General features: G+C 41.6%; 1 protein-coding gene across 12 annotated transcripts in view; it reads right to left on the bottom strand.

The window, feature by feature from the left end:
• Pard3 (par-3 family cell polarity regulator) overlaps window positions 1-13,127 on the bottom strand; it is a 543,701-nt gene that overhangs the window by 106,415 nt on the left and 424,159 nt on the right. The window contains exon 23 of one of the 12 annotated variants that reach the window (XM_027404779.2): window positions 6,279-6,446. The exons of the other annotated variants lie outside the window; for them this stretch is intronic. Coding sequence (XP_027260580.1) covers window positions 6,389-6,446 — 58 coding nt within the window. The 3' untranslated portion in view covers window positions 6,279-6,388. Of the gene's footprint in view, window positions 1-6,278; window positions 6,447-13,127 lie in introns of those variants that run through there. 12 annotated transcript variants of the gene reach the window in all.

Below are 13,127 nucleotides of genomic sequence, written 5' to 3'. Positions count from 1 at the left end.
TGCCATGCCACACTACCCTGTCACAGACCCCAAAGCAATGGAATCAACCAACTTTCTCTCTTTATAAGTTGTTTTATTTGGTAACTAACAACAATGAAAAATTAGCACACATACTGTTTATTTTAGCTTTCCTACACAGAATTTATGTCCACTCCATACCTACATCCCACTCCATGGTCCACAGATATCTGATCAATACCATTTCAATATTATTGTCAGTACAAGGTGTTGACAGTGATTATAAAGAACAGGTAACACACTATGGGAAATACAGGCAATGAGAATATAACCAGTAACTAAAAACATTTAATTTCATTATGAAAAACATTCCTTTTCTTTTAGGAAACATTTTGTGTTGGATTTTTTTTTTCTTGTTGGTGTTGTGCAAAGAATGATATCAAATGTGCCACAGCACTTTGTCACAGGACTGAAAACCAGGATCTACAATGCCGAAAACGTAACTGACACCCGGATTGCTTAAGCCAGTGCCAACAGTCAGTAGCCTTAGGTGGCTAAAGAAGAAACGACATGAGGCACAAATGCTTCACCACCATCTTAGTTCAATCAGACCCATTCTCCAGTTGGTCCAAATGGCTTCTAATGGCAGATGTCACTGATGTCTCTTTCATGCTTTCCAACAGAAGGGCATTGGTGGGTTGGGGACAGAGTTCAGTTACCAGTGTGAGGACAGTGAGTCCCACATCCAGAAGTGGGACTTCATTCAGAAGACCCCTGCCTCAGAACCCCACCCACACTCAGGACGTCTTTTGCACTTTTCCTTATTAAACCTTTACTCTGGGACAGAGGAAGGTGGGCATGGTAGCCTGTGCCTATTATTCCAAAATGGGTCGGTTCCTGGGACTCAGCTGGCCAGTCAGCCAGCCTATTCCACCAGCTCCAGGCTAACAAGTAAAGCTATTTCAAGGAAAAGATGAATATCTCCTGAGTAACACCAGCCTGAGAACATCCTCTGATACACACACATAGATACACAGATACATATATACTGGTTCACACATAGAGAGATACATTTACACATGCATACAGATATACACACACACATACATACACAGGCACACACAAACACATATAATCAAAACCCAAACCAACAGAAAAAATAATATCAAAGTGGACAGCTGTGCATGTAACCATCCTGGCAGAAATGAAGATATTACAAAGAGACACACACCATGCCTCTTGGTCTGACCATCAGTCTGTTGAAACAATGGACACAAAGAAAAGGGAGTTTTCCCAGGAATCTCACACTGGGAGAAGGGAAAAGCAGTAGCAAGAGGAGAACTTGTCTGAGAGATTTCATGCAGTTCTAAGGACTTGTCTACCACTTCACAGGATGAAGCTCTGACAGTGATGGATCAGGGTGGGTGGGGACACACCTTGACTAGGCTTAGATGTATATGTCCTTGGGCCTCTTTTAAAACTTTGATCTCACTTCAAGACCCCAAAAGGACTTCGGGGATTCATTGGATGTCTTTGTTCCTCTTCCCAATGTGACCATGTTGAATAACTCTATTCCTGTTTTCCACTTTTAACTTGGCTCTTTTAATTGGTTTATCAAGGATGGTGGTTGGACCTGACTTGGGACACTGGCTGTGATCATCAATTTCATCCAGATGAACAACAGCTGAGGTTGTCCTCAAGCCTACACACACACACACACACACACACACACACACACACACACACACACACACACACCATTCACACACAGGAACATTTGAAAACTAAAAATTTAGCTGTTGGAAAATATTATTCCCAATAGTTATTAAACTCAATGTTCAAATTATAGAATTTAATACTCTTCGGGCAGAATTTTAAAATTCCTAGTGAGAACCTGAAAGCCTAATGGACAGATGCGGAGGTCAAGCCATGCAGACCCTCCCAGCCAACACAAACCTATTATAGCGTTTAGGCACATTGCTGGGCTGTGAGAATGAGCCTCGCCTTGAAACTTAACCACAGACTGCACACTTGCTTCCTGAGGGCTTTTTCTTTCTTTTTAGACAGATGGTCCAAAGCGGAGATGAAAGAAGCTGTTTTGATCTATTGTGTAGGGACAGAACGTTATCTTTGTTTTGTTTAAGCACTACACTGCTTCCAGCTAAATAACTGGGTAGAAATTCTCAGCTTTAACTTGGAAGCCAGAGCACATGGAGACAGCATTCAATAATTTTCTTAGTATACTGGCATAAACGTTAAGACTAAAAATACACACTATACTATGAACACTGTGTGTGAGATCTGAGTATTCCATGCCACTATTGCCGGCTAACAGACTCAACTAAAGTTAAGAAGTGGCCATGTGTAAATTTCAATGCAATACCTAACAGTTTTCCCAGGGCAGGAAATGTAGCGTCTTGACATAGTTTAACGCTAAAAACTCTGAACACAGAGAGTGCATTTAGCTTGGCGATTCGGATGTACTCAAGCTTTGAGTACATTGCTTGATGTACGTTATAATCCCATGTTACATTGTTAAAATAATAAGGCTTAAAGTAGTGCTTCTCCCTGCATGTGGGGCTGGGAATAAAGAATACTATTTTTTGAAGGTAGCATTTGAATGCATTATTTCACAGGCCTCTCCTGGGCTGGTTTCATACTGGCAAATGATGTTTCATCAGCCCAAATAATTTGAAGGATGGTCCACGAATTTGGTTTATGAATACTGACATCTTTCAACCCACAAATCAGTATGTAACACTGCATCAAAATGGAGCTAAATGAGGAAGAAGGGGGATGCTGCCAACAGGCGAATCCAGACAACCGAACAAAGACACTTAATTTAATAACGAAGCCACTCCACTGCACTCCACCTCGACCATGGGTTATTACAATAAATGCATATTCAGATGCTTCCCGAGATGCCTGCCTTCTCTTTCAGCCCAAAACAATGCCTCTCTAATCCAATACAATTCTTTTCACTCTGCCTTTCAGCAACCGGGCTCTCTCAATTTCTAATCAAAGCTGTTGATAACTGTCTTTGGCAACAGAATGTAAAATCCCAAATGAGTCATTAAAGCCATAAATGTGTTCCTTCTCAGAACCCAGAGTGCATTTTGTAGCCGAACACATTCAGGCTCAACAAGGCTCTCCTGAGTTTTAATTTGGTCGGGGCCCTCCCTAGTTAATGAAGGATGGCCAGGCTTTTCTGTCATCTTTTCTAAACAGCCAGTTCCACATGGACAATACAAAGGTCTGAAGGGCTGAATAACTCCCCTACCCCAACTGGCTCTCCAAGCCGAAGCCCAGGACAAAGAAGCTGGAAGCCAGCAATGGTTTCTGACTACAGAAGACACAGAAGGGAAAACACACAGAAACGATGGATTTTAAAAAACTATAAGAAAACAGCTTAAACACAGGAAAACAGCTTTTAAGAAAGCTATGCAATGCTGACAGCTTTAAATTTTTTCTCTGCGTAACTGTGGTAAGGAAAGAAATGGTCTCTTTAAATGTATTTTTAGTTTGCTTATTTATTGTTTCTGTACACACAAATGTGTGCACGCTAATGGTCATGGGTGTCTTCCTTAATCATGTTCCTCAGGGTCTCTCACTGAACCTGGCTTTAAGATTAGGCTCAGTTGAAGAGACAGTAAAACCCAGGAGTTCTTGTATCTCTATTTCCCCAGTGCTAGGGCTACAGGTGCACACCATGACTGGGGGTGGGAGTGGGGGTTGAAAGAAAATAGCTCCCAAAAGGTGTGGCACTATTAGGTATGGCGTCGTTGGAGTAGGTGTGGTCTTGTTGGAGGAGGAAGTGTGCCAATGTAGAGGCTGGCTTTGAGATCTCATATATGCTCAAGACACCACCCAGTGTGACAGTTCACTTCCCATTCCATTGTCTGTAAGATGTAGAACTCTCAGCTTTCTTTCAAGGACCATGTCTGCCCATATGCTGCCATGTCTCACCATGATGATAATGGACTAGACCTCTGAAACCTTAAGCAGCCACCTCAATCAAATGTTTTCCTTTATAAGAGTTCCGTGGTCATGGTATCTCTGTACAGCAATGGAAACCCTAACCAGGACACTAAGAATCCACCAAAAAAAATGTTCACAATTATTGTTTTGGGGTTGGGTGATTTATTCCTTTTCTATTTTGTAGAAAAAGTATTATTTCACTACTTAGACAATTTTTTTAATGTTTGATCAAAAGAATTATATTAATATATACAGGAACTGGGGAGATGGCTCAGTGAATAAATGCTTGCTGCACAAGCATGAGAACCTGAATTAAATTCAAAGCACCCATGTCAGTAGCTAGGCATGGTGGTACATGTCTGTAATTTCAGCGCTAGGGAAGAGGTGACAGGAAGACCTGTGGGGCTAACAGGCCAGAACAGCCTAAATGGCAAGCTCCAGGTTGAGTGAGAGACCCTGTCACAAAAGATAAAGTACACAGGAACTGTCATTCCTGAGACTGACCTTTGGTTCTCACATATATTAACTCCCACATGTACACACACACACACATTCAGTTGTCATGGTTTCCATAAAGCATACACAAATTATCAAAAGAAAAGGTCAGAAGGTAAAAGTTAATAGCAAATCTTATACCAACAGTCTTATATATTTTTATTATTACTTTTATTTGTTTGGGTGTTAGAGTTTCTGTGTATGTATGCATGTTTGTGGAGGTCAGGTGACAACTTGAGGGCATCAATTCACTCTTTCCATCACATGGATCCTGGGAATGAACTCATATCATCAGGCAGCAAGCACCATTACCCACTGATCCATCTTGCTGGCCCCCATACTTCTTAATCCACTAGACCACCGCTCTGGCCCCATGCATCTTTTAAATAGTACTGGCTATGAAGAAAGACATCTCGGGGAAGAGGTGCTTTAAATACAGAAAGGAAGAAGCCCTGAGAGGAGAGGCTTGTTTTGCTTTCAGGTGGGAACATCTCAGTGGCAAACTCAGCAGTTTGTGCTACCCTTCAACCCCACAGCAGAATTCTCTGAGGGTCAGTAAATAGCCCTATAATACCAGGCAGAGTACAGAGGCAGGAACCAGACAACATGGGACAGGAAGAGGAGCAGGCAGGTCACATCTGTGAATACATACTTATTATGTATCACTGGGGTGTGCCACAGATGAAGCCTGGGACATCGGATGGCCAGGGGCAGTAAAATAAGGGGGGCTGGAGCTCAGGAGGGAAAGGACTTGATCCTGCCATGAGAGTAAACTGCTTCACACCTAGACACCACAGCCAGAGCATCCTCACTGGGTTCTTGTAGAAGCAATGGAAGGTACCACCACGTGAAAAAAAACTTGGTGGCCAGAAAAGCCACCAGCCTCACTGGATGCCCGATACACTCTATCCCAAAAAGCATCTCCAACCACTAATGCTATATTTGTAGCTTAAATCATGTCTGGTTCTCCATAAATTTATGAGTTTTCAGTAATTACTTATTGCTTTAAATTTAAAAAAAATAACAGTTAAATATTCAAATCACAGGAGCACGTCTTCAGTTACAGTCATATCAGTTTGACTTTCAGATCCATCTCTTTATAGCTAAGTATGGTGCAACTAAAGTATCTTCGAAAACTTTTTTAAAGCCCAAGGAAGATCCTTAACTGGGTATAATAGGAACACCTAAACCCAGGTCTGGAAATGAAGCTCTTTTGTTAGACTGTTGCCTGCCATGAAGCCTGCCTTGATTTGCAATATGGGATAAGCCTGGCATAGCAGGACACACCTGTAATCCTAGCATTTGGGCAGAAGGATCAAAAGTTCAATGTCATTATCAGTTACATATCTAGTTTGAGGACAATTTGGAATAGACGAGATCCTGTCTCAGAAAACAAAACAAAATAATGTGTAAATCCAGCTACACAGACTCAAAGTTGCTGTGTCACAGACATGGAGATAAATTCATACTATGCATTCCAGAGGTTCTGAAAAAGGAGAGTGTAGCTATCTTATACAGGTAATCATCAGAGGGACAGCACCTGGCCCAGGAGGAGAGGAAGTATGCAGCACTTTCTGATATATAACTTGATTAGTATATCTTCTTTTTCTAACTGGAAATGGAGGTATAATTATCTCTCTTTATGAATTTGTACAAAAGGCTATTGATAACTGGGGGACTTGTTCAAGGTTTCAGAGAGCCACTAGTTCTCATGTCCCAAAGAAATGTCAGGCTACACAGGTGTTGGCAACAACAGCCACCTTCATCTATACCTCATACTCCTGCTCTACCCCTACAACTTTAGGAGCTGCAAGGTGGACTCTTCCTAGCTCCAAATGGCAGCAATCTATGATTCTGGATATATTTTATTAATATCAAATTTAACAAAACCCAATAGTTCATCAATACAAAAGCAGGGGGATGCCCATCAAACTGTCTTCACTCTGACATGGCACTCTCAGAAGGCATGAACATCCAAAGGAATTTGCAGAAGTAATTCTCCCTTTGTAGCCACACTGAAAGAAACAGGAAATATGTTTGCATTTCTATCTTGTTAATTCCCGTTACATTGGTGTTACTAATAACATCAAATATTTAAAATTTGTGTTACACACAGAGCCAATTATAATTATCTGGTGAGAAAACAATTTTATATTGGAAATTTTAAAATAATCTATTTTTTTCATCACAACAGATCACGCACATTATAAAATAAATTCTATCACCAATTAACATTAACAGTAGCTCCAGGACCAGTTGCCCATGTTTGAAATGGTCTCAGTAGCTGGCATCCACATAAGATTCAGAAAGTAGCAATCACCATTAGACACATACAACATGTGTCCATTACACTGTTGGATGTGCCTCGACTGGACATTACTTCATTTTCTTCAAGCTCTAGCCAGGCCAGCAGTTTATTTAGATTAAATTTCTTCTCAAATATATCCAAGTGGTTGTCTAAAATTTCATGCTGTTTTGAAACAGACTATTTATCTAAGTAACTGTCCTACACAACAAAGTCTGGTCTATTTATTATAAGAATTTGATTTTAATCATAATGTCTCCACCCTGGACAGGATACTTTCAAGAACTGCTCAGAAGCCAGCACATTCCAAAGAATCTGCAGAGGCAGATTCTGTCACGATGGCTTGCCCTGCACCACAATTAGACACATCTGCAACTCCATGTTTTACTTACAGCATCCCCCTATCCCATTTGTACACAGTTATCTCACTTTACAGAGGGAAGACACATTTGGTGCTTATGATCTTTATTATCAACTTGATTAGATTTAGAATCACCATGGAAACGAAGCTCTGGGCGTGTCTGTGAGGGATTATCTGAATTAGGTTACCTGAAGTGGGATACCTTACTCTAAGTGTGGGCAGTATCACCCTTCTAGGATCAGTCCAGAGTTGAAGAAACAGGAGCCAATGCACTGTGTATAGCAGTCATCTCACTCTGCTTCCAGACCTCGGGGTCTGAAAATGCAGCTGCTTCACTCCTGCCACCATGCACTGCGGCTTTCCCACTGTGATAAGTCATACCCTTAAACTGTGAGCCAATACAAACCCTTCCTTCCTTAAGTTGCTTTTGCCATGTATTTTGTCACATCAACAAGAAGAGTCTTTAGCATAGTGTCTCAAGACCACATCATGCTTAAGTGTGAGTAACAGGGACCTCCTGTGCCACTGTATCAGTCCCTGTGCATGGCTAATCAATTAAGACGATTATTTGGTAACCATGCTGATAAACCTTAGTATTTGTTTCTCATGCACCTGAACATGGTATTATAGCCCAGTGACAGGGTACTCACTCATCACATAATGTTTAATTACCAGTGCTTCTGCTTAGAATTTGAAACTAATTGGAATAAGACTCTGTTTAGTATAAACAGATAGCTCAAAAGGAGCTGATTAAGGAATGATGTGTTTCTTACTTAGGAAATATTTCAAGGAAATCAGCAAAATGTTGTGTCTAGTTAAACACAGTGCCCAGCAGAGCCTGATCATCTGCACAGGACGAGGGAGAAGGGGAGATTACAAATCTTCCAGGGTCCCAAAATACTCTGTACTTTGTTGTTTTGATATCTGGACTTGAAACCAATAGTGTCCAGAGGAAGACGTTAGATCCCCTCCTCTAATATGTGTGTGCCCACCATTATAATGTATTGTTTGAGACAGGGTCTGATGTAGCTCAGGATGGCTTGAAACTGCTATTCCTCCTGCCTTCTTGTCCCAACCAGTTGGATTAAATATGTGTTCTGCTGTGTAGTCTTTATGTGGTCCTAGGGACTGAACCTCAGGCTATATGCACACTAGGAAAGCACTCTACCAACCGAGCCACATCCTCAGTCCCCATCCCTTCTGAATTTGGCAACTCTTTAGAAGAAGTCATAGTAACCATCACAGTATAACAACAGGTCATCAAGTAATCTGTTGTGATCCATTTCACATACCACAGTCTTGGAAGGGAATCAGCTCTACTTACTGAGGTCATATTTCATAAAAAGGGGTCTTTAAGACGCAGCCTGTCACTTAGAATGTTATTTTTTTCCATTAATCTTCATAACCCACCTTTAAACTCTTCAAAATGTTCAAAAGGCTCTGAGGGATCAGAGTGGTCTGGGTCTGACTGTATCCTCATCTCCTTGAGATGAGCAATTCTTTCCTTGAAGGAAACTCACCATTTACATTGCTCCTTAGCAGGAACTGCATTCTAGAAACAAATAAGTCCTAAAACCAGTCCTTAAGAAATGCCTGAGAATTTCCCAGCAACACTATAGAAAATCTATGAGGCCTTTTGTATTAGATCAGTACTTATCCCTAGCATAGGAATAGACTTTGGGAACCCATTCCACATGGAGGGATACTCCCAGAGCCTAGACACAAGGGGGTGAACCTAGGCCCTATCCCAAAGGACATGACAGACTCTGAAGACCCCCTATGGAAGGCCTCACCCTCCCTGGGGAGCAGAAAAAGTATGGGATAGGTAGGGTGTTAGTTGGAGGGGTCAGAGGAGGAAGGGATGCAGAGGGAACTGGGATTGACATGTAAAATAATCTTGTTTCTAATTTAAATAAAAATGGAGAGAAAGAAAAATTAGGGAAAATTCCAGTTGTTCAAGAGAGGAGGTGAAGACCATTAAGCCATTCAGGGCAGATACCCAGGGACACTCAGAAGAAGAAACACCAGCAGCTCTGGATCCGAAGAAGAGGATGGATCAGTTCTCAATGTGCAGACTGGAGGCCTGAGACTTCACCCAACTGGAAGACAAGCCTAAAGAAGAACTGTCCACACTAGCAAGGGACGGGAAAACTCTTGACATAGCCTGAAGCAGCAAACAGCATAGACTGAGAGACTTGATGAGAATTAAGGCCACAAAGGTTCACTAGGTAAGAATGCCACACTGGAGAGAATGGATTTGCCTCTGTATCCACCAAGCTAGACTCAAGAAGGCAGTGCTGACAGGCCTTGCTTGATCAGGCTCACAGCTGTTCAATAGCAGCACTGAAACATACCATACTGCTATATTATGCCAGACAAGGGGGAAGCAATTGAGGCCAATTTCGCAGAAATAGCACAGAGTGATGGGGGATGTCAGAGCTACCAGACGAGGAGAATTCTGGGGAAAGGGCTCAGAGTGAGCCGCCAGGGAGATACCATGTATCTGCCAAAGGAGTAACAGGTCTGGGTATTCTCTGGTAAGATAAGGCTATGCAGAAATACATAGGTTAATAGTTATGGGTTAATAATTAAGAGATAGTTAGCCAGTAAGAATCCTAAAGCCATTGGCCAATGAGTTTATAATTAATATAATTCTCTGTGTATTTATTTGATTCTAAACAGATATGGGACCAGATGGGAAAGAAACTCCATCAACAACAGACAGAACCTATGAAACTTCATAACTAAGAAGGGGATAAAGGAAGGAGGAGGAAGGTCAAGGAGATGGGAGATGCTGGAAAGAACCCATGGAGAGGGGACAGGGAGCAGCCATTGTCACAGTAATAAAGAACACCAGAGATGACTACCTTCTGAATTTGTGATATGTCAGGGCACCCAGAAAGCCACACTGAAAGTCAGGTGTGTAGCTTGCAATGGGTCAGTTTCTACAGAGGGATTCAGCTGAGGGGGAGAAGATGAGAGTTGGCACTTTAGCTGTGGCATGAAGGAGATAAACAAACCTCCAGAAGGTGAGTCAGCAATGAAGGCCAGGGAGAGCATAAAATAGCAAAGGGAAGGTGGTGCTGAAGGGTGAAGGTGCACATGAAAAACATGATCTCCTGATGGCAGATTTGATACAAGCCTTAAAAAGTAGAAGGGGATTGAAACCATTTGCAAGGGGAAAATATGAGTAAGAATGAAGTAAACAGATAAAAGACGTCTTTGGCAGAAGAATCATTCAAAACATTTTAAGGAATTACTATGCCTGCCAATAAGAGGATAAAGTGATCCAGAACTAACTTTTCAGTGTAGACAACTAGAAAACCAACGAAAACACAGGAAATTTTCAAAACTTGGGATGGCCAAAAAACAATTTCTTCTGGAAAAAAGGAAGTATGAGCACAGCTGGCCATTGCTGAAGTTCCAGTCTGGAGGTTCTCTCCCACTCTGCAGTTCAAAGAGGAGAATTAAGACCACAGTGAAGTGACTACACTCTAGACCCAGGGATGTAAAGGTCACGTGATTACCAATAAACTACCAGAGGGTACCACATCAAGACAACACCAAAGAAATCCTTGTGAGCCCACTTTAGTTCCCGCAGACTACCCTGGGAATGAGTAAGAAGACCTGCAGCTCTGCTTCCCTAGGGTTCTTCCATACAACAAATTTTCAATGACTGATGGTAGATAAGCTGCACTTTATCCCTTAAGATGGGTGTTTATATTACCAAGAGCTTGGAAAATGGATCCATTCAAGATAAAACATTTTGCTAACAACTTTCATGGTTCACTGGCAGGGAAAAGAAGGCTTATTAGCTTGGCACTTCAGATATGGCTTTGTCCATATGGCAAAATACATACCAGATTTTTAAAAAGTCAATCAAACCATTCTGGCCCAGCTATTAAAATAAACAGCATGGTCAATAAAACTGGTTGTGTTATTTAAGTCCGTCTGCTGTTCTCCCAGAAGACTGGAAGAGTGCTACCATCAGAAATGCTGTTTGTACTTCTCTTTCAGCCTGCTAGCTTCCAATATGATCACAATGCGTGCTTAGAAAGACCAGATTTTCTAAATATAAAAAGCAGGACACAGCTGACATATGCTCTAACAATGGGACAAGGAAGGGAAAATAGAGATGATTGCATCAAGACCCACAGAGGTCAAGAACTTGCAACACATTCAAAACAGGGGCAGAGCTGGATCTGAATCTAAAGCCACCCCTGATGGAGCTCACACCTCGCTGTTCTGAAAGCAGGAAGGCAGGTAGAGGGAGTCACAGAGATAAAGGCCCAGCCCAATAAAGGACACTTTTATATGCTCCCTTACATCTGCTTCCAGGAATTCCAAGCATCATCACAAGAATAAAATTACTACAACATATATAGTCATCCAAAGCAAGTCACACTAACTCCAATAGGTAAGAATGAAGCATATGTTTTTACAGAAAGTACAGCCACTAAAAGAACCATCTTCCTTGTTCTAAGTAGCTATTTGTACTTCTGTTGATGGCTCTATAATTTTGTATGTTGTGTGCATGCAGGTGTGCATGTACTTGTGGGCAGTCATGTGGAGACCAAAGGTCAATCTTAGACACTCTCCACTTTGTGTCCTAAGATAGGGTCTCTTAATGGCCTGATGCTGGCCATGTAGGCTAGGTTGGCTGGCCAGTGAGCCCCAGAGAGCCTCTTGTCTCTATCTCCCCAGTGATGGGATTTTAAGGGCATACACATCACACCAGTTTTGTATGGGTGCTAGGGATCAAACTCAAAACCTTGACTTTGCAAGGCAGACAAAATCATTAATTAAGCTATCTCTTCTCGGCCAGGTTCATCCCTCCCTTCCTCCCTCTTTCTCTTTCTTTCTTTTTTCTCTCTTTTCTTTCTTTCTTTCTTTCTTTCTTTCTTTCTTTCTTTCTTTCTTTCTTCCTTTCTTCCTATACTATATAGTCCTATCTGGCCTGGAACTCAATAGATCTACCAGCCTCTGCTTCCTGAGTGCTAGGATTAGGGACAATTTTTTAGACATACTTCTGGAACAGAAATCTGGATACAGGGAGAGTAGTATTCAGTTTTCTGAGAATTAATAAAGAATAAACAAAAGTGTACAGCTTAGTAAATATATTTACTTTTAGATTCATAAACCAAAAGTTTAAAGATATGAATCTTTATTACAGAACAGTTTGAAATTTTTACCTAGCATCATGACTGGTACAATCAGCAGCTGATAATCTGTACTCTACACAAACAGCATGCCTGTAAAGACACTGGCATTTCACAGCCAGTCTGAAGGAAATGGAAAGCATTGGTGTAGTGGTCTATTTACTTTCATGTTCTCACTGTCAGCGTTAGTCACCCAGAACCACAATCCATCCTATGTAGTTTTACACTTTAGATTAGTTACTCTCAGCAAGCCTGAGCTATTACCATCCATGTGCTTTTATAAAAGTACTTGAAATTTGGGACATTAAGCAATTTCTGTAGATTCTCCCTGTCCCTGCTTCTGATCACACTGTTCCCAGTCAGCTGACTCTGGAAGAAGGTTCCACTCTGTACAGACATCTTCACTCTGAAGCCCATCTCTCAGCTTCCCTTTGTCACCACAGTCCTCCATAGTAGTCCTACCCAACCTGGGTAGGCATGGGCAAGCTAGCTGCTCATGAAACCAGGCACGTGTGCAGGTTGAAGTCTCAGCCACAGAGCACCACACACAAGATGCTCTGTTCTTTGCTACTGACGGCAAAATCCAAACATGAATCCCTAGTCTACTATCTGACTTTTATGAACAAAGTCTCAGCCTTGACTCCAGGACAAATGAAATAGAAAAATTCACACATTATCAGCAATCCAAATGATGAAAAGAAACTCCCAGCACAAATACACACACACACACACACACACACACACACACACACACACACACACACACAGAGAGAGAGAGAGAGAGAGACAGAGAGAGAGAGAGAGAGAGATCCTACAATTCTTAGCTTAAAGTACAGTAAGTACAGATTTTTTTTTTTAAAAAAATATGCTC

The sequence above is a fragment of the Cricetulus griseus genome, chromosome 3 (assembly GCF_003668045.3).
Source record: "Cricetulus griseus strain 17A/GY chromosome 3, alternate assembly CriGri-PICRH-1.0, whole genome shotgun sequence".
Classification (NCBI taxonomy): domain Eukaryota; kingdom Metazoa; phylum Chordata; class Mammalia; order Rodentia; family Cricetidae; genus Cricetulus; species Cricetulus griseus.
The sequence above is the reverse complement of the archived record's forward strand: the minus strand, read 5'-3'. Positions and strand labels throughout refer to the sequence as shown.